General features: G+C 43.9%; 1 protein-coding gene across 5 annotated transcripts in view; it reads left to right on the top strand.

The window, feature by feature from the left end:
• The first annotated feature begins 14,849 nt into the window (after positions 1 to 14,849).
• SLC2A9 (solute carrier family 2 member 9) overlaps positions 14,850 to 23,987 on the top strand; it is an 89,754-nt gene continuing 80,616 nt past the window's right edge. For 2 of the 5 annotated variants that reach the window (XM_030449683.1, XM_030449684.1), the window contains exon 1: positions 22,963 to 23,200. In XM_030449683.1, coding sequence (XP_030305543.1) covers positions 23,108 to 23,200 — 93 coding nt within the window. In that variant the 5' untranslated portion in view covers positions 22,963 to 23,107. Of the gene's footprint in view, positions 14,946 to 20,617; positions 20,704 to 22,959; positions 23,201 to 23,987 lie in introns of those variants that run through there. The other 3 variants (XM_008496129.2, XM_030449685.1, XM_030449686.1) reach the window with 3 other exon arrangements.

Genomic DNA, 23,987 nt, shown 5'->3' with positions numbered 1-23,987 from the left:
AGCTCCTTGCATAAATGCTGAGCTGTAAACGTGGGGTCTGGCATAAATACCCTAACACCTACCCATGTGCTGTCTTTGAACCCTATGCATAAATACTTTTTCAGAAATGGTCTATTCAGTTGTCCACAGTGTGTTGGAGTACTATGTTTGTATGCTCAAGCCCCAAAATATTTTATTTGGAAGAACTAAAAAATCCACTTGCCTTAAGTCAAAGCTCTGAGGCTGGAAGTCAGGCTGGCTGGGAACTCCAACCTGGCAGTAAGTGCTGCCCTCTTGTTTTGGGTGGACTGTCCCACTGGATGTATTTTAACTGTAATATAAGGAGATGAGAAAAATGTGTATTAAATCCAAATGTTTCCAATAGCCTCAGATATCTGCACTGGTTACATGGTTTGCTTTGTACTGGCAGGGAACAGGGGAGCTGATGTTGGCTTCTGCATGGAGTCCTCTTTGCTTCTTAAGCAGCAAAACCTGACATCTCCCTGTCAGGACAGTATTAGCTCTCTCCCTATAAGTTCCTGTTCTTCCCATCTTTGTATACCCCATTTATCCCTTCCTTTCCTCCTAACTCTGGGGAAGTGTTTTAGGTTTCAGCCTGAGGATGAGATTTTATCTGGTTTGGACAGTTGTGAGAGGACAGGGGCAAAAGAAGAGGAAAGTGGCTGCAGACAAAAAACTGAAAGACAGAAAAATATGCTTCTCAATTCTGGTAATCTGTGCTTGTATTGGTTTGGTTGTGGGTTTTTTTCTGAAAGGCAGCACTGTGCTGAAGCATGGGCTGGTGTCCCTCATCCAATGTCAGATCCTACCCACATGGTTAACTCTGTACCACAGGGGTCTATGTTTCCTCACTGATTCTTATGTTAAGGTAACAAAACCTAAAAGTTATAGGTTCCACAAATGTACAGAAAATCCCTGAAAATTAATCTTCAGTCCTCCTTCACAGGAAAAAACAAGGGCAGGTAAGAAACAGAAAATAACTCCTTAGGCTGTAATCCTCATTGCTTAAAACCAGTTTATCTCTACTTGTATCTTCAAATCAGACAAAACTGATCCATAAATAAGCAGAAAGTGGACATGTAATGGAGTGGGGGATTTTCTTACTCTTCCCACTGCAATGAAACAGAAGAATCCTACCCAGAAGTTGTTCCTCATTCCCAACCCTGGTGTTAAAGAGCAAGAAATCTTCTGACTCATCCTGGACTTTTACTATAAAGAAACTTTATGAGCAGACCACAGACAATGGGGAGAGGGAAAGAGATTTGTTTAACTAAGGAGTTGTCAAATCAGCTTGTTAAAGTGCACAAGGATCCAGTGTTATGCTAAGAAGTTTGGGGAATAAGTGCTTGTTAGTGTTCTATCACTTTATTACTGCTTTTTAATTTACAAATAAGCAAGGTTGGTTTATTTGGAGGTTTTTTTGTGGTCACACCACAGCTACACATTTTTAATTGAAGTTTAAAAGGAAGAAGAGCTAGGTAATACTGGAAGATGCCTGAATTTCCAGGTGAAAAGCAACCTCAGATTCTGAAATAGAAAGCTATTCCAGTATAATTTTCTTTTTAATTGCAAGGTTTTTTCCAAACAGGATTAAAAAAAATAACTTATTGGAGCTCTTGTGCAGCTGAAGCAAATAGAATGAGATCATAACACAGTGTCTATTGTCAGAACACTTTGAAAAGCCTGGTGGCAACTTTTCCACTTAGGCAAAGGGGTTGGATTCATCCTTCACTGCTACAGAAACTGAGTGGATCCATTTGATGCAAAAAACCACCTAACAGTAACCTTGAGGAGGAGCAACTATAGTTAAAAATGTTTTGTCTGCCAAGCTGTCAGTATTTCAAGGTAATCCTTGCAAACATGAAAGCACATGTTGTAGAGAAGAGGGCAGCTTAAAAGCAAGTCACAGCCAGATCTCCCTCTCCTTGGGTTTTGGAAAAAAAGAAATTAAACAGCATATGACCAGAAGCTGTGAGGGCTTGTTCTCAATCTCTGGAGGTATTTGAAGCTGTCACATTACCCCTTTCACTACTCATATCTACAAGCTCCCTTGCTTTGATCTCCAAGCATTTCCTTGACAACTTGGAGAGAACAATTCCTATCAGTAGCTGAGATCACTTCAGCTTTAGAGGTGATGGAGAATTAGGATGGGCTTGGGTGGTCAGTGAGCAAACACAGTTGGTATCTTCTCAATGTTCCCTTTCAGGTGTAGCCCACCACAACAGAGAAACCTAAGCCTGCAGATAATATCTTACAGAATCTGCTATCTCCAAAATCTGTGGTCAGTCAGACTTGATCAACAAACAAGTCTTGATCTGGCCAGAGAGGGCTGTGGCTTCTGTGGGACTGTGTGCAGGCATGAATCACAGCAAAGATGTGCATGTAAATGTCCTGCAACATAACCTCTGCCTTGATTATCTTGTCCTTGATATATCCTAGCCCACAAAGGATGGCAGGCAGGCTTTAATCAGCCAGTGTAGGTCAAAACAGAGGTCATTTAATGAGTCCTGAATGTCATAGGGGCTGCTGTGGTAAGCAGCCTTGTGGGTTTGGAGGTGAGGTGTTGGGCATAGATGTCCCAGAAAGAGATGAGGAACAGCACATTAATTCCAGCTAGAATTAGGTTTAAATTACTCTACACATAGGAGATAAAGAGTTACAGCTAGGGTTTCAGGCAACACTGAGGCTGGGATAATTGCAGCCAGCAGGATGCTGTGGTAGTGTTTTGCACCTAACGAGAAATAAAGACTAATCAAAAGGATTAAAAGATAAACTAAACCACGAGGATGTGGGGGCCACGGGGCAGAACTGAGCCTTGGATAACACGATGTTCTGGTCTTGCAAAAATATGAGGAGAAACGAGATGGGGGCAGGAGCTTAAGGAGCTTCAGGAATGAATTTTGTGCCTTGGTTGAATGCTGTGGGAGGTGGAACAGGAAACTGTAGTAACCAAAACCAGCTGTAAGAGTCTGAATGGAGGAAACCACTGAAATTGTACTTCTCTCAAAACAGAGATTTGGACAAAGTCTCTCAGATCTGCAGAATATACCACTGACACCATCTTGTTGAGACCCTATCAAACCAGTTGCCATTGGCACTGAACTATTTCATCGAGTGACATATATGCAGGGCACTCCATGGAAATAGCATCCATGTCCATGGTGGATGGCTTCTGTACCCACCTTCTGATGGCAGAACTTCAGTGAGAGAGCTCACGTCCCTACAGCATCTCCTTTTCCTTCCCATGAGACAGGAAAAACACAGGAGTAACAGCAGCTACATTAAAAGCTTGTCTGGCTTTTCCTGCCACATTTTTTAACTGTGTCTTACAAGCTGTCTAGAAGAAATGTCTCTTTTGCAACAGTAATTACACAACTTAGGTGTTTTCTTGTGTTTTGATTTTTTTTTTTTTTTCCTTTTCCTGCTTCCCTGGGTTTTGCAGCCGAATGAAACAATCAGGCAAGTTTCCAACTGCTGGAGAATTGATCTGTTCCCTGTTAGGAAAGAATGGGGAATAGCAAACAGAGTCTGTGCTAACCAAGGAAACAACATCACGAGTTTCATTTTAAGCAGATCAATGGTGTTCCCCTCTTCTTTCCCTCTTCGCTCTTGAGTACACAGTGGTTAAAAAAAAAAAATCAAACCAGCAGCGACATTATTATCATGTTTGCTTGCAGATTATCAGCTTGTTCTGATGCAGCTGATAAAGCAGTATTTGGTTCTATTTAAATGTTATCCCCTTTATTGCTAATCAATTATAAAAATAAGGGGTGGGACAGGTTTGTGGTGTTTCTTGAAAGCACTGTGTTACACTTTAAAAGTTCTTTAGGCTGATGTTTGAGCACCATGCAGAAGATCCTTTCAGGAACAGGGTTGATTTGTTGTCTTAATCTCACCAGGTAATGGGCAGGTTTAGACTTAGCCATCTGTTGAGCAGAGCTCTTATTGTTGTATATCAGAGCTGCAAACCTCACGTTCAGAATGAAATTGTTAAGGGGCTTGGGGAGGAGAATAAAAGGAAATGTATGTAAGAACAAAGAAGTATTTTGCTGTATGTGGTGAATTAGTAAAATATCTCAGAAGCTGCTGTAAAATCTGTTTCTGCTGCTAGCTGAGCCAGACCTAGTCTGTAATTAGTAGACAGATAAACAGGATCTATCAGATCCCTCTTTCCTGGACACATTTAGGATCTGAAGCAGGAAGAGCATAAAGAATTATTAAATAAGGTGGGAGAGAACATTGTGAAATCCATTCTGAGATGAAGCAGACTAAGTATCAAGGAACTTTATTGCAGGAAGCTTGAGTGGGGGGGGAAAAAATGAATGAAATTTTGCCCCAAAGGCAAAAAATAATGATTTGGAATAGCGTGGTAGTAGTTTAGTCTTCCTCAGGATGTTTGAGTTCTCTGCTCTATCCACTCTCAGCCTCTTGGTCTAAGAGAGGGTATTTAAATTAGAAGTCTATACAAGCATCAGGCTCCTTCTGTAGGCTGCAGTGCTCCTTTTTGTTGCTAATTCCCCTTTGCTGGCTTCCCAGCAAGCAGGGATGCTTGGTGCCCTGCTTCCCTCTGACCTCCAGGGTCTGGGTCTAACTTGGTTTTGCATCCAGAGTGAGGAACCTCTTGCCCCAGCTCCTGGCAGGACTGCAGCACTCAGGAGAAGCAGAGAATCTCTACCAAAACAGGCATTCCCCCTGCAGAGCAATTCTGCTTGAAAACAGACACCAAACCATCACTGATAGAGAAGAAATCTGCCTGTTACAGTGTTAGATGAGAGGAGATTTCCTTGGCACGCTGGGGAAGTGAGGGTGCAAGTCACTGTGGTGCTTTTATTTGAACTGGGGTAAACTAAGATGTGTTCTGGCTTGTAAGGAAAAGGAGTCCTGGAGCATGTGAACTGGATGTTTTTCTAAAGGTTAGGAAAATGAGAGCTGTTTTAATGACTAATTTCGATACAGCCTCTGAGGCATAATTGCTTCATGTGGCACAACAGGAATGTGCCCAAGAGTTGATGTACAAATCTGCACCCGAACCAGTACAACTTAGTTTAGGAAGGGTATGGCTGATAAATCTCACAACACAAGACCTGGGGAGCTTGTCATCAGAGGAGTAATCAGAAAAGATGGACTTGACCTTGGGTGTTGATCCTGTGGCAGGAAAAATATAAATCAATTGGAGAAGTGAGATGGGAGCATGAAAAGTAGATTCAGAGAATCACAGAATGGTTTGGTTTGGAAGGGACCTTAAAGCTCATCCAGTCCCAACCCCCTGCATGGTTGGGACTATGCAGCCATAGTCCCAGGTTGCTCCAAGCCCCATCCAACCTGGACTTGGACACTGCCAGGGATGGGGCAGCCACAACTTCCCTGGGCAGCCTGTGCCAGTGTTTGCAGTACATACTTAAGGAAGTTCCTAGGAAACTGATAACCAGAAGCTGGGCAGGTGAATTGAGGAAAGCTTTTCCTATACTTGTTTGGTTTCCCATTGCAGCCTTGAATATACTCTTCTAACCATTAGAAGATGTGACTATGGAGCTGCACCAAACACAGCTCTGGGGAGTTTTAGGAAAGTGAGACTACGTAGTTGTCTCTACTACTTGCAAAAGTTCTGCAAGAAAATGACAACTCAAGGGAAAGGACACATCACTCTCCATATCCCTGAGAAATCCTTAGTCCTTTTAGTCTCCCTCTGTAGCATTCATCATTTTTGTCCTTCTCAACTATTTTTTTTACCTCCCCAGTACCTTTAAGAGAAGACCTGGGACAGACAGTACCTCTGGCTGTGTCAGGATTGATGGAAGCAGAAGGACCCTTAAGACTTATATTAATGCTTTGCTTGTTTTGTCTGAGAGGGAACTGAGCCAGGACTATCCCACAGTGATTTAAAGATCTTCCCAAATTAAAAACCTATCTGGGAGCCCCTTGCTCTATGTGCATTAAAGGGTTTTTTTCAGTATTCAGTAATATGAATGCATGCATAAAAAAATCTTTTTTCTCACTGAAAACACAACGTGACTTCCTAGAATTTTGGACTCAGCTTTAGAGCTGCCTGTCCCCAGTACAGAGTTATCCAAACATTCTGCTCTGCTTTTCAACATAAATCAATGATCAGTTGAGCAATGAAATCCCCAGATAGTGATGGTGCTGCCAGCATGACCAATATCCAGTCAGCATGGTGGCGTAGGACATAACTTGCTCCTGTCTTTAGATTCCATGTTCTTGCATCCTGCACTGGTCTGGAAGGGTGAATTTCCTTTTGCAGACTGGGTCATGCAAAGTACTTAAAACCTTGATTTTCATTATAAATAGGAAGTGAGAGGGATCTATACCTAAAACTCCACTATGCAATTACCAATTATTTCAATATATACTTGGGGAATGAACCCATGACATTCTTCCTGATGGTTTAGTGTGTGCTGCCTATAGATTCCTGTGTCAGTTCTCAGGTTAATGTTTTATGAAATAACAACATAAATCTTAACATGAAAGTAATGCCCCTTGAACCAAGAGCAGATGGAATGCAGAAACATGGTGTCATTCCAGGATTTTTTCAAATACAAGGCATGAGTCACACCCTTGGATATGATTCACTTCCTTTAACATCCCATTGGCACAGTTGGCAATAAAATTTGAATCTCCTGAAATGTCCCAGTTTCTTCTGATAATCTAGTGACAATCTTACTGTTAATGACTTGTTTTATGTTGGTGTTTCCCCTTTCACACCCCATCTTACACCAGGAAATCACAGTCGCTTGCTCAGCTTGCAAACTTCCCTCAGCAAGAGTGGGATGAGGTCAACTCCAAGTGAACTTAAAACCCAGAATTTAAGACTCAACAGACCCAAAGGTTGCTACCATGGGAAATGCTCCAGCATGAAAAGGTGAAAAGAAACTTCAGATGGTAGCTGACAACCCAAGTGGGCCACAACCCAAGTGACAACCCAAACAGAGGAGACCAAGCTGATAGAATTTTATGCAGATTTCTAACCTGATGTTTTTAGGTGACCTGAGAACTGTGCAAACACCTATCTGGAAGCTTGAGCAGTTACAGGGTAGGCTTCTTCTCCCTGGAAGAGCTCTTTTGCCAAGAGCCATTCACCAAATGGATTTTACCTTCCTGTGGGGCTTTGGGATTTTCTCTGAGGGCTCATCCTTGAGGAGCTCACTCTTGCCTCCTGCCCTTTGTTACAAAGTTGTGTTCTGTCCACCACAAGGAGAACATAAAAAATAGAATTTATGGTGCTATTTCATAATATGATGTAGGGGATTTGAACTGATGAGTGGTTATTCCTGCAAAGTCATCCTCAGCCTTCAGTCCCACAACAAGAGATGTGCTCAGTTCCTTGCAGAAATGGGCTTCAAATGTAACAAAATTTGTGTGATGAGTAGCAATATGAGTTCATCTGTCTTGAGTTATTCTTCTTTCCATATGAAAGATTTAGATCCAAAATAATGGATTTCTGTTCGTGTTCTTTCTTTCCATAAAGAAGGATACTTTATTCAGTTGGCATCAGTGAAGTTAATTTAATTTCTAGTGTCTTCCTGGAATATGCTGCTCTGCTTACATAGCCATTTCTCTTAATTATTAGATCACCTAAATAATTAGGTTGTTAAGAAGTATTATCACCTTGAGCAAAGACTTGGCAATTCAGTTTAATGCAGAAAAATTGCTTTAAAATTCATCTACAATTGAAAGAAAGATGACCCTTTTTTTTTCCATGGAGACATTCCTTTTCCTATTACTAATGTTAGTCAAAAGAGTTTTGTTTGGGCCCACTAAAGACACCATTTTAAGCTCTTGTAGGGTCATCTACCTCCCACTCTAGAGAACATAGTTGAAATTATCCTGGTTTCTGGAGTAGAAAAGCATGGGACAGAAACACCCTTATGCTCAAGATATTGCTTATGAGCAAAGAGGAAACACTCCTTGGATCTACTAAGAAGAATTTTTGTTAATTGTGGGCTTGTTACTATAAGTGGAATGTTAAGAATGTTGTTCTTAGTCCTGATATATTTATTTACAGAGGCAGAGAGAATAACAATGCAGTCAGAAGTTCTAGAACATGCTCACCCATCCCCTGCTCCTCTAGGCATCCCCTGAGGTTGATGGTTTCATCCTGGTGGAGAGAAGAAGTCATCTGTGCCTCCAGCACCCATGTTCTTTTTATTTTGTTGTTGTTGGTGGTGGTCTGCAGCTCCATCTGGTACCTGAATTTACCCTGGAACAGGGTGTTCTATGTGCCTTAGCTACCTTCTCTTTGTTGACTATTTCTTTGCTTGGCTACCAGTCACCTGGTGGCAGTGACCAGGTTGACAGAATCACAGGCTGTTAGGGCTTGGAAGGGACCTCAGAAGATCATTGAGTCCAAACCCCTCTGCCAGAGCAAGGTCACCTTCAGCAAGTCACACAAGAATGAATCCAGGTGGGTTTTGAATGTCCCCACGGATGAAGACTCCACAACCTCCCTGGGCAGCCTGAGCCAGGGCTCCCTCACCCTTACAGTGAAAAAAGTTTAATATTGATGTGGAACCTCCTATGGTCCAGCTTGTACCTGTAACCCCTTGTCCTGTCATGGGACATAACTGGTTGTGTCCTCTTGACACTCACCCTTTATGTATTTATAAATATTAATGAGGCCACCCCTCAGTCTCCTCTTCTCCAAGCTCTATCAGCCGTTCCTCTTAAAGATGCTCCACTCCATCATCTTGGTTGCTCTGCACTGGACTCTCAAGCCCTTTCCTGTCCTCCTGGAACTGAAGGGCCCAGAACTGGACAAAATTTTCCAGATGCAGCCTCACTAGGGCAGAGTAAAGGGGCAGGGGAACCTCTCTCAACCTACTAGACACCCCAGGGTGCCATTGGCCTTCTTGGCCACCAGGACACATTGTTGGCTCATGGGCATCCTTCCATCCACCAGCACACCCAGATCCCTTTCACCCATCCTGCTCTCCAAGAGCTCAGTCCCCAGCCTATCCTGGTACTTGGGGTTGTCCTTTCCCAGACAAAGGATTCAGGTTGAGTCAAGAGCATCAACATGGAGGGAATCCTGGGGTGATGAGGCAGGTCTAGGGTTCAGATGAGGATTGAAGTCAGCAAGTCAGGGTGATGCCTGTTACCCCAGCACCCAGGGTTGGGCAAAGCCCTGTGACCAACTCCATGGGGAGTCCTGTTTTGAGATGCAACGTTGAGCCTGCTGGTGGGGATAAAGGTCCAGATGAGACTGATGTGGACCAAGGGGAATGTCTGAGAATGACCACTCACTGTGCCCTTCTGGGTGAAGGTGAAGGAGAGTCCTCAAAGAGGCTTTCCTCATGGCTGGGTGCCTGCACCCACCCTCTAAGCTGACCCTGAGTCCAGGACAGGCTATGTTCTTTGGGTCTGGACACCAAGAACTGCTGTAAATAGTAATACCTAACAGACTTTGACCCTGAGCCCAGGACAGGCTATGTTCTTTGGGCCCTGACATCAAGAACTGCTGAAAATGGTAATACCTAACAGACTTTGACCCTGATAGCTTTGGAAATGCAAAGCAGGAACTTCAGCCATCAGCCTTTCCAGAATTTCATAACTCCTGAAAGCACAAGGGAGATTCACATCTTTGCATTCATGTAACTGAAACCTAATGAGTGTGATGAACTCTTTTTTTTATTATTATTTTTATTTTTAAACGTACAACAAAAGGCATTTCAATGCCCCTGCAAACCCCAGCTAAAGCTTGGGAGTGGTGGGAAGGTCTCTCATTAGTTTTTCCTTTCCTTCTTCAGTTCCTCAAAATGGGAGAAAAACACCAATGTTCACAACATACAAAAAAACCCCCATGTTTACATATGAAGCTTTAATTCCACAAATAAATGTAGTGGCCAACCTTAAAGACAGTTCTTATCTTGCATTATCTTTCCCTGCTTTTAAAGGGGACTGCATTGGTAATATCTCTTAGCTTTTAAGAGACTACAGGGTGAGCTGCTGCTTGGAAGGTTTCATGAATCTGTGCAGAGAATAATTTGTCAAGCAAATATCTCCGTGTTATTTTTAGTCCCTAGCTGAAGAAAAATAAGTTATCAGACCTAAAACTCCAGCTAGACGAGCTAGAAGGATCTGGGGCAGCTTGGAGCCAAGCTGGGATCAGGGCTATTTAAAGTAACTGGGCAGGTTGGACAGGGCAAAGTTTGGCAAAGTTTATTTTCCTAGCTTGATTTCCAGGACCAGCTTTCACAAGAAAGCAATAAGAGTGTCTATTTCTCCTCTGGGTTTGCTCTACCTCCTTTTTAGGCACATTCAGCATGGTAAGGAATGTGTAGACTCTGGGCTTGAGCAGCATTCCCTACTCCCAGGGGGCTGGAATTCGAGTCCTGCAACTCAGGCTTTGAGCAAGCTGGAGGCTTTCTGAGAGTGCAGGGCAGGCAAAGGCACTTGGGTCTCCTTTGCCCCTCCAGAGAGGTCAAGAGGGATGCCTAAGGCTGGAAGGAGGAGTCATTATCTTCTTGAACATGATAGTGAGGCAGAACATAGAGCTTCACCTGGAGGGGCCAGGTGTGAGCAGTTCAAGTGACCCTCCAGCAAAGCTCACCAGTTCTCTGAAAATTCCAAGAGGAGGAGTAAACAACTCCCAAGTGTAATAATACTTAGAACTGGCAAAGCTGCTTCTGTAGGAACTGCCTGCCTGACCTTGATGTCTATAATGAAACTTTGGGGAAAGCCTTGTAAAGAATTAATCTGCCAGGATATACCTGAAGGTGGTTTTGCTACTACATGAAGAGAGTGGGAAGGCTGAAGCCCTTGGTACCCTGGTGAGATACTTACCTGGATGCTTATGGCATTAATAAAGACAGCAGAAGCTGCTCAAACGTTGGGAATTTTGTGAGTGTTCTCTGAGGTTCAACCAAAAAACCCTTAGATACCCAAATTTCCCACTATAAAAGGACTTAATTTGGGGGATTAATCCTTCTTTGTAATAAAAGTTACTTTAAGCCTGTTTCCTTTCCACCTGAAATGACCCTGTGCCCAGGAGCAGCTTTGGTCTTAATTCGGGGCACGACCTTACAACATAAAAGCTTTCACTTGTCAATATTTAATTCAACATTTACTAAAGAGCAGGTGGATGCTAGGCTGACTTCATTGAAAACAATCTGGCAAAGATTTAGCTAGATGTGATCTACACAAAAAAGCAATGTTAGAAATAACCCTAACATAGACTCATGGCTCATAAGAATTTCTCCTAAATGATGACATGCCAGACCTGCATGTGTGAATGAGAAAGTGGTTAAAACAACACTAATGGCCAACACAACAAAAGCTAATTATTAACCACCTTTTCCTTCCAAAGAACTGGGAAATACTCCCCTGTAGCTGACCCGAGGCTGTTGGGTAATAACCAGTAAAAAACGTTTTCAAATATTCAATATTTTTCGTACACCTGCTTGTAGAGACATCCATATATTGGGAACTTTGACTTTTTTAAGCTACTAAAAGACTACTAAATAATAATGGTTGGTGTTGGCTTTTGTCTGAAAATTATGGTTTTATCAGTGCAAGAATACAATATACATTTGTTGAGGACATGCAGCCAGGAAAGACACCAAATTCCAGTGATGGAAGACCGACCAAGAAAGCAGCTAGATGGAGATTCTCACTTTCACTGGAAGAGTATTGTGTACATGATTAATTTTCTTCTGGAACCAGGTTTAAAGCTAGGTTGTATGCTACTGCTTTGCCATCTCAGGGCATTTTATAGAGCTAAAAATCTAAGTATTGGTTTGTTTTAGCAGTTTGAGACTAAATTTCCCAAGGGACCAACCTGTGTGAATGAGCAGGCTCACAGATAGCTACAGGTACCCTCTGGTTATTATGTGGACTCCAGCATTTCTGGTTCTAACATCCTGACAATGAAAAGATGCTGAGAGGCTGAGAGGCTGAGAAAACTGGGTCTGTCCAGCCTTGAAAAGAGAAGGCTTAGGGGAGACATTATTATGATGTTCCTGTACTTAAAGGGGGGTTAAAATCAGCTGGAGACTCCCTGTTCACAAGGAGCCACCTGGACAGGACAAGGGGCAATGGGCACAAGGTGCTCCTGGGGAGATTCCCATTGGACACAAGAGGGAAATTTTTCCCCATGAATCCTAGAATCATAGAATTGGCTGGGTTGGAAGGGACCTCAGAGATCATCAAGTCCAACCCTTGATCCACTCCCGCTGCAGTTCCCAGCCCATGGCACTGAGTGCCACATCCAGGCTCTTTTGAAATAGCTCCAGACACGGAGAATCCACTACTTCCCTGGGCAGCCCATTCCAATGCCTGATCACCCTCTCCATAGAGAAACTCTTTCTCATCTCCAACCTAAACTTCCCCTGGCACAACTTAAGACCATGCCTTCTTGTCTTGTTGAAAGTCTTCTGGCAAAAGAGACCAAAAGTCAGACCTTGGAATGGTCTCCCAGGGGAAGTGGAGGATTCCCTGACTTTGGAAAGTCTCAGTTTGACAGGGTGCTGAGAGATCTCAGAGAAACAATAATATCAGAAGGGTTGGAGCAGGGGATCCTTGAGGTCCCTTCCAACCTAACATTCTATGATCTTGAACCCAAAAAATAAAATTTCAGACTTCTGGCTGAAAATTCAGTTGGTGAGCTTTCAACTTATGCTTGCTTGTAAAGTTTCTAAATTTTTCTGTTGTCTTTAAAGTCAATTTAAGAAAATCTTTGCTTTCTTTTCATGTGTGGTATCCATTAAAGCAATTCTTATACATGCTCTTTCTTGGCCATGGCTGTGTCAGTTGTCCTGGATATGGTTTATTTGTGTTCTTGCTCAAGCTGATAGAGGCCACATTTATAAACTTGAACCAAAAACTTGGATCAAAGAGCTATTTAGTCTGAAATGATTAGCATGGAATGGACTGCTCTTAAAAAAACATTGTATTCATGCTTTTTGAACAGGACCATCTTCCCAAAGCTTCCTCAACCATCTCTACCTGGGTTTGTAATGTAGCAGGGCCAGCTTTATAACCTTGTCTTGCTTCTCTCCTTATGCTGAGCAACAAAGTGATGCTCAGCAGTGATGCTTTCCAGAAATGATGGATGCTCCTAGAAGCAGTGCATCCTGCCTTTAGATGTCAACAAACCTAAGCACTTTGGATTAATTTAAAAGTTGTGAAGATTTCAGTAAAAATGTAGATTATGTAAAATGTACTAAGACCACTGTAACACCTGTGCTATGAAGGGCTAAGTTACATGGCTTTACTTTTGTCCTGTTGATTATAAGGTTGTGGATGGCAAGTTTAAGACACTCCTAGAAAAAAAATGCAAGCAGATCTTATGGAAAACTTCTTCCCTGTCCCCCCAAACCAGGGTTTTCATTGACCAGAATCTTGTAACTGGAGCAAGATGCCTATGTTCAGCTGAAGCATTTTGATGGTAATATCTTTTGAGAACTTCAATGACATTTATGTAACAGGGTCCAAATGTGATCTCTGGGAGCTGCCAGAACAAGCAAAATAAGCACCACATGCCTGGTAATGCACCTTCCCCTAAAAAAACCAAGGTTACTTCAAATTCCAGACAGAATTTACAGTTTCAGACAACTTGTCTCTGTAGACCTGCCTCTTTAGAGTCACAGAATGATTTGGGTTGGAAGGGACCTCTCAAGGTCACCCAGCCCAACCCCTGCAGTATCAGGGACACCCTCACCCAGATCAGGTTGCTCAGAGCCTCCTCAAGCCTCACCTTGAACATCTCCAGGGATGAGGCCTCAACCCCCTTCCTGGGCAACCTGGGCTATGGTTCCACTGCCCTCATGAGAAAGAATTTTTTCCTAACATCCAGTCTAAATCTGCTCCTCTAATTTAAACCATCCTATCACTCCAGGTCCTTGCAAACAGTCCCTCTCCAGCCTTCCTGCAGCCCCTTCAGATACTGGAAGGTCACTCTTAGATCTTCCCAAAGTCTTCTCCAGGCTGAACAACCCCAGCTCCCTCAGCCTGGCTTCTTAGGAGAAGTGTTCCAGCCCCCTGAGCATTTTCTTGACTCTCCTCTCCATCAGGTCCGTGTCCTTCCTGTACTGAGGGCTCCAGAGCTGGATGCAGCACTCCAGGGAAAAAAAAAAAGCATCCATCTAAAGCATCTTGGGTAGCATCTGCAAGCTGACAGAGAAACCAATTAAATTCACTTTTAAGGTTCTTCAGGAAATGCTGATGAGCCTAATTTAACATCTATTGGGTTTTCAGAGAAAGTTATACCTGTACCAGCAGGGAAAAGCCAAAACAGAGAGCACCTTTTTCACACCAAAGAGCATTCTTCCCCCTGTTTAGAATTTAAATGAACATTACTATGGAATTCCTCTCTGTGGCACAAAGCCAGACCAGCAAATCAGGTAAATCTCTTCAGGAACCACTGTGGGTTTTGTTACTGTACAGTATGTCTTGTCCCAGCCTTCCTAAACCTTGTAAAGGTTTGGAAACCTCTTGACACTGTCTCTCCCATCAGTACAGGACCAACACATCACTGTCAAAAGCCATTTAGAGCACTTGGAATGCTGTGGGTGTTCTTCCACCTGGTCCCTTGTAATCAGCTCAGGGTATATGAATGCAAGTCCTTGCCTTGGGCACTTGCATTTCAAATATCTATTGATTGAAACGTGGGAAGCAAAGCTTGCTCAAGTTTTGTGGCAACCCAAACAAAGACCTTTTGTATGGGATTGCAGCCATACAAGGCAGTTTCTTTTCTCTTGGGTAGGAAAGAATGTTTTGCATGAATTCCAGCTGAAGTGTCATACTCTTTGTTTTTACAGTTAATTATTTATTGCTTCTGAAGAGGTATAAAAGAGTTAAAGCTGGCTCTGAATTGGATTCAGTGATTTCCATGTCCCTGTTTCAGAGAAGGGGGCTGCTGTAGCAATCCTGAAGCTTCTGAGCAGCACTGAACTTCAGAAAGCACTGGAAGTGAAGAACACTTTGGATAAGTGGTGAGTAGAACCTAAGCACTGGACTTGGTGCCTTGTAGCATCTTCTCAAATTTGGCAATATTGACTCAGGAAATAGATTTCTCTTAATATAAGCTAATTCTGCAAAATTTATAAACAATTTTCCATGCTAGTTGAGTACTCAGTTTTTATATAAGCTGTTATTGTCTCTGAAATCTCTGTCATCTTCTGGTCAATAGGTTTATATGGGAAGCATCTTTATTTTTTCCCCAAATTTATATTTAAAGAACAAAATACTTCATTTGGAAAAATCAGTTCAATCTTTCCCCCTTCTCATTATGAGAGATCAGATTGTAATTTGTGTGAAACACTGAAATACAGCCCCAAGAAGTCATCGCCTTGTAAAGACACTTGAGGACTGATACTACAGATAGAGATAAGAGATAAAACCTGTCAGCTTATTACTTAAGAGAACAAGTATTTCTGGAAGCTGAGGTAGCTACAATATTTAGGATTAACTCTTGCTAAATGGTTCAGTACCACAGGAATTCTCTGTGCCAAATTAGCCATACCCCACCTGACTCCAGCAATGGTATTGTAATATTGTGACTGTCTGACAGACTCTCTGAACAGCAGGACCAGCATTTACTTGAACAATTTTACTTGCACAAGAGTAGATCTAACTTAAAAAAACGAGTTGAGAAGACAAGAATCCTTTCCAGCTGATAATGGACCTCCAGAACCCTTCATTTAACCTGATACTTATTCCACTTATCAGGATCTAACACAAAGTATTCCTGATTTGGGGGACATAGAATCTTCAAATGGGTTCCTCACGTTGGATGCTCTAATGAATCAATTTTATCATTAATGGATGGTGGATTTCTTTTGTGTGAGTGTTTATGTGTGATTTACAGCACCAGGGAGAGAAGCCTGGTATCTACACTGAGGTATCCACAATATTTAAGATTAAATCTTGCTAAATGGTTCAGTACCACAGGAATACCAGTGACAGAACCAGCTCCCTGGAAGCACAGGGAAGTCCTCAGCTGAGGTTTGTTACCTTGCAAGGATGGCTTTAAAAATTTTTGTGGCTGAAAGCCACAGATGGTCAGCCACAGAGAACTGAGCCTTGAGCAACCTGGGCTGCTGGGAGGTGTCCCTGCCCATGCAGGGGGTTGGAGCTGGATGAGCTTTAAGGTCCCTTCCAACCCAAACCATTTTATGAATCTATTGTGCTTCTATTAATTTTGGCTGTGAGTTGAGCAGAAAAAGAAAAAATTTTTTAAAAAGCCTTAAAGCACACAAGGTGTGGGATAGGAGTCAGATTCAAAACCTTTCTCCTCCATCTTCTTTGTTGTGCTGAATCAGAAAAAAAAACCTTGTGAAGGACCTACCTATTTCCAGGTCAGTGCATCAGGAACTGAAGTTCTTAAGTTGGACAATTTTGCCTTCCCAAAGGCAAAAATTATTAGCTAGCAGTCTACCATGGCCCAATAGAATTTCTTGAGGTTATTTTTAGGTTACTAAGGTTATTTCAGCTTATTTTTACACTGTTTTCCAAAGCTTTGTAATTCACACCCTATCTCAATGTCATCTCTTAATGCTTCTTTTTCCATTTAAAAAAAAAAATCAAACTATTTCATGCTACATCTGAAAGCTTCCCCCAGTACAAAACTGTCCCTTTCCATCCCTGAGAGGCTGTGTTGGTTTATAATTACAAGTTAATTTTGTCTGTAGGAAACTGCTCCTTTGACTTCCACAGTTTCTCCAATCATAGCAGTGCCATGTTGACATGGCCATAAACTTTTTTAAGAGGTTAATGTGTTTTGCAGAGACAGACATGGAATCTTTGTGAGCCCATCATGAGAAACTTCCCAGCAGAACCTTTTATATTGCAGATAAGCTCTCTGAAGCTTGGTTGTGTTCACAGAAACACAGAATCACCTTGGTTGGAAAAGACCTTCAAGATCATCAAGTCCAACTGTTACCCTAACATTGACAAGTCCTTAGCTAAACCATATCCCTAAATATCATAGAATCATAGAATTGGCTGGGTTGGAAGGGACCTCAGAGATCATCGAGTCCAACCCTTGATACACTCCCGCTGCAGTTCCCAGCCCATGGCACTCAGTGCCACATCCAGTCTCTTTTGAAATATCTCCAGGGACGGAGAATCCACTACTTCCCTGGGCAGCCCATTCCAATGCCTGATCACCCTCTCCGGAAAGAAATTCTTTCTAATATCTAACCTAAACTTCCCCTGGCACAACTTGAGACCCTGCCCTCTTGTCTTGTTGAAAGTCGTCTGGCAAAAGAGCCCAACCCCCCCCCTGGCTCCAATCTCCTTTCAGGGAGTTGGAGAGAGTGATGAGGTCTCCCCTGAGCCACCTTATCTTTAGGCTGAACACCCCCAGCTCCCTCAGCCCTTCCTCATAGGATCTGTGCTCGAGTCCCTTCACCAGCCTGGTTGCCCTCCTTTGGACCTGCTCCAGTACCTCGATATCCTTCCTGAGCTGAGGGGCCCAGAACTGGATACAGGACTCAAGCTGTGGCCTCACCAGGGCTGAGCACAGGGGCAGAATCCCTTCCCTGGACCTGCTGGCCACGCTGTTTCTGATCCAGGCCAGGATGCCATTGGCCTTCTTGGCCACCTGGGCACACTGCTGGCTCCTGTTCAGCTTCCCGTCAATCCAGACTCCCAGGTCCCTTTATGGGAGGCCTGTATGGTTCTCAAACACCTCCAGGGATGGTGACTCCATCACTGCTCTGGGCAGCCTGTTGTGCCTTGGGTCAGTGACTGGTTGGTTAATCTAAGTCCAGTAATGTGAAAAAGATGGCAAATGGTCCCTGGTTGGGTAGTGTCCCAGGTGGCACTCAGACTTAACAACAACAAAAACTTATCTATTCCAGGTCTATAAAGGTCTTATAATATTTTTAGGGTTTTTTTCCTTCTTAAAAACTATGACTTATAACTCAGTTTTCTCAGATAGCCAACTCCTTGGTGGTTTTGTCATCGAAGATAACAAATACAGCTGTTTAAAATCAGAGTTCACCTGAAGCTGTTCCCTTTTTGTATATTTACAAACGTGACAGGTTTCCAATTGCTTCTGTTTTTCCTGACTTGCAGGCAGTTAATGAATGCCAAATGTTCAATAGAAGTTCAAAACCAAAGGTAGATCACAGGAGGTTTATTTAAACCTCTCTCAAGTCAGTTTGCTCTGCCAGTCACAGTGCTCCTGCTCTGCTCATTGCTGAGCCATCCTTGCCAGGGCCAACAGTTTGTAGGAGATGGTTGGAGTGCATGTCCTGATAATGAATTTAACCTCTACACTGCTAAATAAATTCCTGGAGAATCAGCTGGGCAAACTGTAGCTCTGTTTGTAATGCTGAAGGTGTCCCCTAGGCTGACATAAACAAAGCTTTCCCAATTCATGGCTTGCCTCCTGATCTAGGTAGGGAACAGACAGATCTAATCTTCCATGATGAAGAGTGAATAATGAATTAATGTCTGGACCCACAATTTAAGCAGCTTTTCTAGACCAAGCAATATATATGAACTTCAGGGAAGAGGAAGAGACTTCTCCACCCTGTCTGGTAAAACCAGGAGCAGCAGTGCAGGTCAGATGCAGATCATTCCTCCAAGTGGAGCTTCTGAAGATCCTGTGAAACATTGCAATCTGAAGACCACCTTTCTGCTTGCTGTGATGTTGTCTCTCTTCACAGAACCACAGAATCCTTAAGGTTAGAAAGAACCTCTGAGATCATCAAGTCCAACCATCAACCCAACACCACCAGCCAACTAAACCATCTCCTCAAGTGCCATGTCCACACTTTTTGACCACCTTTTGAAGTCAAAAGAGTGCAAAAGTAACACTGACTGTGCAGGATTTCAGTGATTTCTCCTCTTTCCCCAGTCCACAAAGCTAGCACCCCTTTCTGCACAGAAATAGAATAAAGAAATACCTTGGCTCTGTGTTATAAACTGGATTATTGCACACTGGATAAATGAACCCTGTTTGGGGACAACAGCCTGACATTATTTTTGCTGTCCTTGTTAAATGGGATGTGGCCCAGGTGACCTGTTTGAGATTAAGCTTTGCTCTTATAAAGGAAAATACATTTGCCTTGAAAGCTCTATTTTAAGAACAATTTAGCAAGAATTGGCTAAGCCTTTTTGCAGCAGAGGGAAAAGAATTGTTTGCAGGGTTTCAGTATTTACTGTACTGAAAGAAAAAGGCAAGAGGTAATTTTTCTGGCTGTTGCACTTTTAGGATACTGTCACATCTCTATCTTCTCTTGCCTAAAAGCTCAGCTTGATTTCTTGGAAAAATCTGAAATGATGGCCCCAGTGCTGCCAATGGCAATACTTTTATCAGACAGAATTTCTTCTTTGAAAACCTCTTGTGTATGTGATGGCCTCAACACAATTTCCACTCCAACCTGCTGTTTAACCACAGCCACTCTTCAGTGTTACTCCCAACATATCAAAAAATCATATCATCAAATGGTTTGGGTTGGAAAGGACCTCACAGAACATCTAGTTCCAGCCCAGTGTCTCACCACCCTCACAGGGAAAAATTTCTTCCTAATATCTAACCTAAATCTCCCCTTTTCTGGCTTAAAGCACTTCCCCTTGTCCCATCACTCCATGTCCTTGTAAAAAGTTCCTCTCCAGCTTTGCTGTAGCCCCTTCATGGGCTGGATGATCTTGCTGGGCACAGAGGTGATATTGACTGGTTTATGTTTTGTGGGTCTTCTTTCCTTTCTTCCTTCCCAATTGGAGTGATGTTTTCCCTCTTCCAGTCAGTGAGAATTTCACCTGATTTCCCTAACTTTCCAAAAATGATTGAAAGTGTCTTTGCACCTTTATCTGCCAGTTCTCTCAGAAGCTGCAGATGGATCTTGTCAGGTCCCATGGACTTCTGCACTTTCAGGTTCTTTAGATGGTCTTGAACCTGCTCTTCTTTCTCCCTGATCTCAGGGTGGTTGAAATCCCCCATGAGGACCATGGCCTGGGAATGAGAAGCTGCCAAAAGATTTAAAAAAAAAAAAAAAAAAAATAGCAGACAACCCATTGTCTCTGAAACCTCAGAAATCATCTTAGTTTCTTAAGAAATGATGATTAAAATTTCCTTTAACACTTCTAAAGCACACAAAGTTCTGTTCAAGCAGTAATTGCCTTCCCAGAGGAGTGAATTCATGCACCCCTCCTCTGCAAATGTGTTCAGGCAATGTCCCAGCCAATATGAGGTCTAAAAGTCAATAGAATCACACCACCAAATGCCCTGGCTTCAGCCCAGCTATAATAATGTAGTTCCACCTGATTTTCTAAACTTCTTTTGTAGCTGCAGTGATCTGATGTTCCTCTTCTGACAAAGAGAGAGCATCTCCTGAAGGGCCTGGTACTGAAGCTTTTTGCCTCCTCCTGCTTTAGTTGTGCTGGGAACCACTTTCCTGCCTCAAAAAGCATGCTGCCCAATTAATTAATTAATTAACACATGATTTTTTTGGTTGCTTTTAACTGCATTCAGCTCATTTCTGCTGTGCCTTGCTGGCTGCAGGTTTGACTCATGACAGAAGGAGCAAGGCTTCTTATACATGTTTTTTTCAGGTCTTTCCTGGGTCAAATTTGTGATTTTTTTTTTTTTAAAGTAAATAAATAAAAAGCCTCAGCTGAACACTACCACAACTTCCCCTCTTTTATTCCTCAGCTTTTGCCTAACCAGGTGACAGCATGGAGAACAAAGAGCAAAGCAATGGTGAGAAGAAAGAAAAAATAGTGGTGAAGAAAAAAATGGTGAGTGAATTCCTCAAATCTTCCATTTACACAGTTGCTTGCTTTGGGGGGGACTGGAGGCAGAAAACAGCTATTTGGAATCTATTTGAATACTTGTAGGCATGTGCTCAGTGTCCTTAACATAAGAGTGATGCTGTTTCCTTTCTCCCTTTGCTACCTGGACTGCTAATGGGATTACTGTGCAGCTGCACCACAGAACTCTCATTTTTGTTTCAGGTTTTTTTCTTGGTATGTGTGTTGACTTTTGAACAAAGCAAAAAACTGTTTAGGCAAACTCTTCTGGGGTTATGTGATTTTAGGACAGGTTAAAGCCACTCTTCAATGAGAGGGACTCCATCACCAAAGGCAGTGATAACATTTTGGAGAGGAGTTTCTGTGTCTTCGAAAGGAGTATTGGGGAGGATGTATTCTGTGGGAATAAGAAGCTTTGATTTTTGTCTCTGACACCTTTCTGCTACAGGAATCCACAAAGCTGTGTTTTATCTCTTTTTTTTTTCCCTTTCCCCACTAACATGCAAGAGAAAAGCCAACTGGTTTACTGTGTTTAAGTGTTCAGTTCTGGGCCCCTCACCACAAGAAAGACATTGAGCTGCTGGAGCATCTTCAGAGAAGAGCAACCAAGCTTCTAAAGGGTCTGGAGAACAAGTCCTGTGAGGAGAGGTTGAGGGAATTGGGAATGTTTAGTTTGGAGAAGAGGAGGCTGAGAGGAAAATTATTGCTCTCTACACCTGAAAGAAGGTTGTAGGGGGGTGGGTGTTGGGCTCTTCTCTCAAGTAAATAACAATAGGACCAGAGGAAATGACCTGAAGTTGTGGCAGGGGAGGTTTAGACTGGATATGAGGAAGAATTTCTTTACTGAGAGAGCTGTCAGGCACCAAAGGGGCTGCCCAGGGAGGTGGTGGAATCCCCATCCCTGCGGGTATTTAGAAACTGTGTGGATGAGGCACTTCAGGACATGCTCTAAGTGGCCATGGTGATATAGATAGATACTTTTGATTTGTTTTATTTTATTTGGGGGGGTGGGGGTGGGAGGGATGTTGACAGTTAGATGTGGTGATCTTAGAGGTCTTTTTCAACCATAACAATTTTGGGTGGGATTCTGGCCGTGATGCTTCATTCTATGTGAATACAGAGATTGGAGCAAGGGAAAGCTGCCAGGATGAAAATTTGAGGGGCGTAGAGAGGAACATGTTTAGTTTGAGTAATTTTCCAACAGCACTTATAAAAGGTCAAAAAATGAGTGTTAAGGTGAGAAATTATGTACATATTAACCACATGCAGCCATGTTATTTACAGTTGGGTATGAACTGAACTACTTTCACTGTGCTGTTTCAAATGAAACCAAACAAAACATGGATGCCTGATTAATCCCAAATATACCCCACGTATTTTAGAGACATGATTCTCCTAAACTGACTTTTTCACTGCTTCTGACCATTCAGAGATTATAAATTATGTCTGGGTCATCTTTCCATGCTGGCATTTCTCACTATGTACAACAATTAAACAACTTAATGAGTAGCATCTGGCTTTCTATTCAAACCCTGCTCATCTTGAGCCCAAGACCCTTCAGAGCTGCAGCATCATGAACTGCTTTCAAACCTGCAGTTTGCTTTATGCCATTATTTAGTGGGTCTTTGAGAGCTCTAAGCCTGCTCTGGAGGTATGTAGCACGTCAGAAGTGGAAACAGCACAGATTTACACCAATATGAACTGCATAATCCCCATCCATTGCCAACTAGAAGGTGTCGTTTAACTCCTGGCAGTTCAAAATCCCCACGTTTGCCACCAAATAACCTCAAATTCATAGCTGAAAACTTTTATTTCCACCAGGTAGGATGCCTAATGCCCAGCTGGTGCTGTGGTGGGGCAGATCTAAACCTCCTCGGGATGTAGCAACACCCACGCCCCGTGTGGTTAGCATCTTAATTGACTACAAGCCTTGTGCTAACTTTTCCCGGTGTTGCCGAGGCTGGAAGGAGAACTCTTCCCCAGCAGCTGGTAGAAGGGCACCCCCTGAGCCACTCGGCTGAGGGGAGGAGAGGGAAAGGTATCGTGACCAACACTCAGTCGCGACATTTCCTTTCTTTGCTGAGGAAAGAGGTTTGGGGGGGGGAAGAAACCAAACACACATTTGCTCAACTTCTGTCCAAGCACACGGATCAATCAGCTCGGCATCCTTCAGCCCCCAAGGCGGGTGCCAGGCACTGCCTCTCTCTCCTTCCCACCCACCCACCCACGCCCCGCGGGGGGCGATGTCCTCTTGCCAAACGGGGCAAGCTATATATCATGTCGTGGCTGTTTGTCCCCCCTTGTCCTCCCGCTGCCGCCTCCCCCAGTAGCCGCCCCTCCCTGCGCGCTGCTCGGCGGAGATGCGCGGGCTCTGCGCCCGTGCGGCAGCGATATGGACCGAGCGGCCGAGCCGGAGGCGGCCACGCTGGTGGAGGCGGCGGTGACTGAGGGGGGCGGTGGTGGCAGCAGCCGCGCAAGCAAGAGCGTAAGTTGCGCGAAGGGGGGGTGGAGGGAGATGGAGGTAGGGTGTTGTTTTGGGAGTGCCCGTGGGTGAGCGGAGGGGAGGCGGGCAGCCGGCCCGGGGCAGAGGGTGGGGAGCTCGGCCTGCGCTTGCCCGCACCTCGGGGATGATTAACTGGATCAGGGGGGAGGGGGGAAAAGATTAGGGGTCGTTTGGCAGTGTGGTGGGAAGGGGGGGGAAATGAGGCTGGGGGCGGGGGAGCCGGAGGGAATCCCCCTCTGCTTCCCCTGAAGCTCAGGATTGCGCCGGCTCTGAGTCTTTTCCCCTCTCGGAAAGTTGTGGGTGTGCGGGTGGAGGAAAGGCCGGCGGGAGTAAAGCAAAAAAAAAAAAAACGCGGCAGGCAAGCCAGGACCCAGAGGACAGGAGGGGAGGGCAGCGCCCGAAACCGGTGTGAGCCCCGACGGTGAGAGCAGCTCCCTCCCCCACGGGGATGCGGGGCAAGGCGGGGGCGCGTCCGGCTGTACCGCTCCAGCCCTCCCGTAGAATCCTCAGGGCAAGGAGAGACCCGGGGAGAAGGGGTTGGGGGGGTTCCCTTCTTCTGCCGACCCCCCAGAGAGTCTGAGCAGCCCCGGGGAGCGCGGTGCCCGTGGGCAGAGCTGCCGGCAGCGCCCGGCTTGAGGCGGAGCCGTGGCCCGGGGTTGCTCGCTCGGGTATTGGGTGATTTCCTAGAACTGGATGGCGTGAAGGGTACAGGTTAAGGTGGTCCGAAATCCGGAGCTGTCGAAAGTCTGATCAGAACGCGTTTAAAGAG

This window comes from Calypte anna, chromosome 4A, assembly GCF_003957555.1.
Source record: "Calypte anna isolate BGI_N300 chromosome 4A, bCalAnn1_v1.p, whole genome shotgun sequence".
NCBI lineage: Eukaryota > Metazoa > Chordata > Aves > Apodiformes > Trochilidae > Calypte > Calypte anna.
This window is presented reverse-complemented; position numbering and strand designations above follow the sequence as displayed.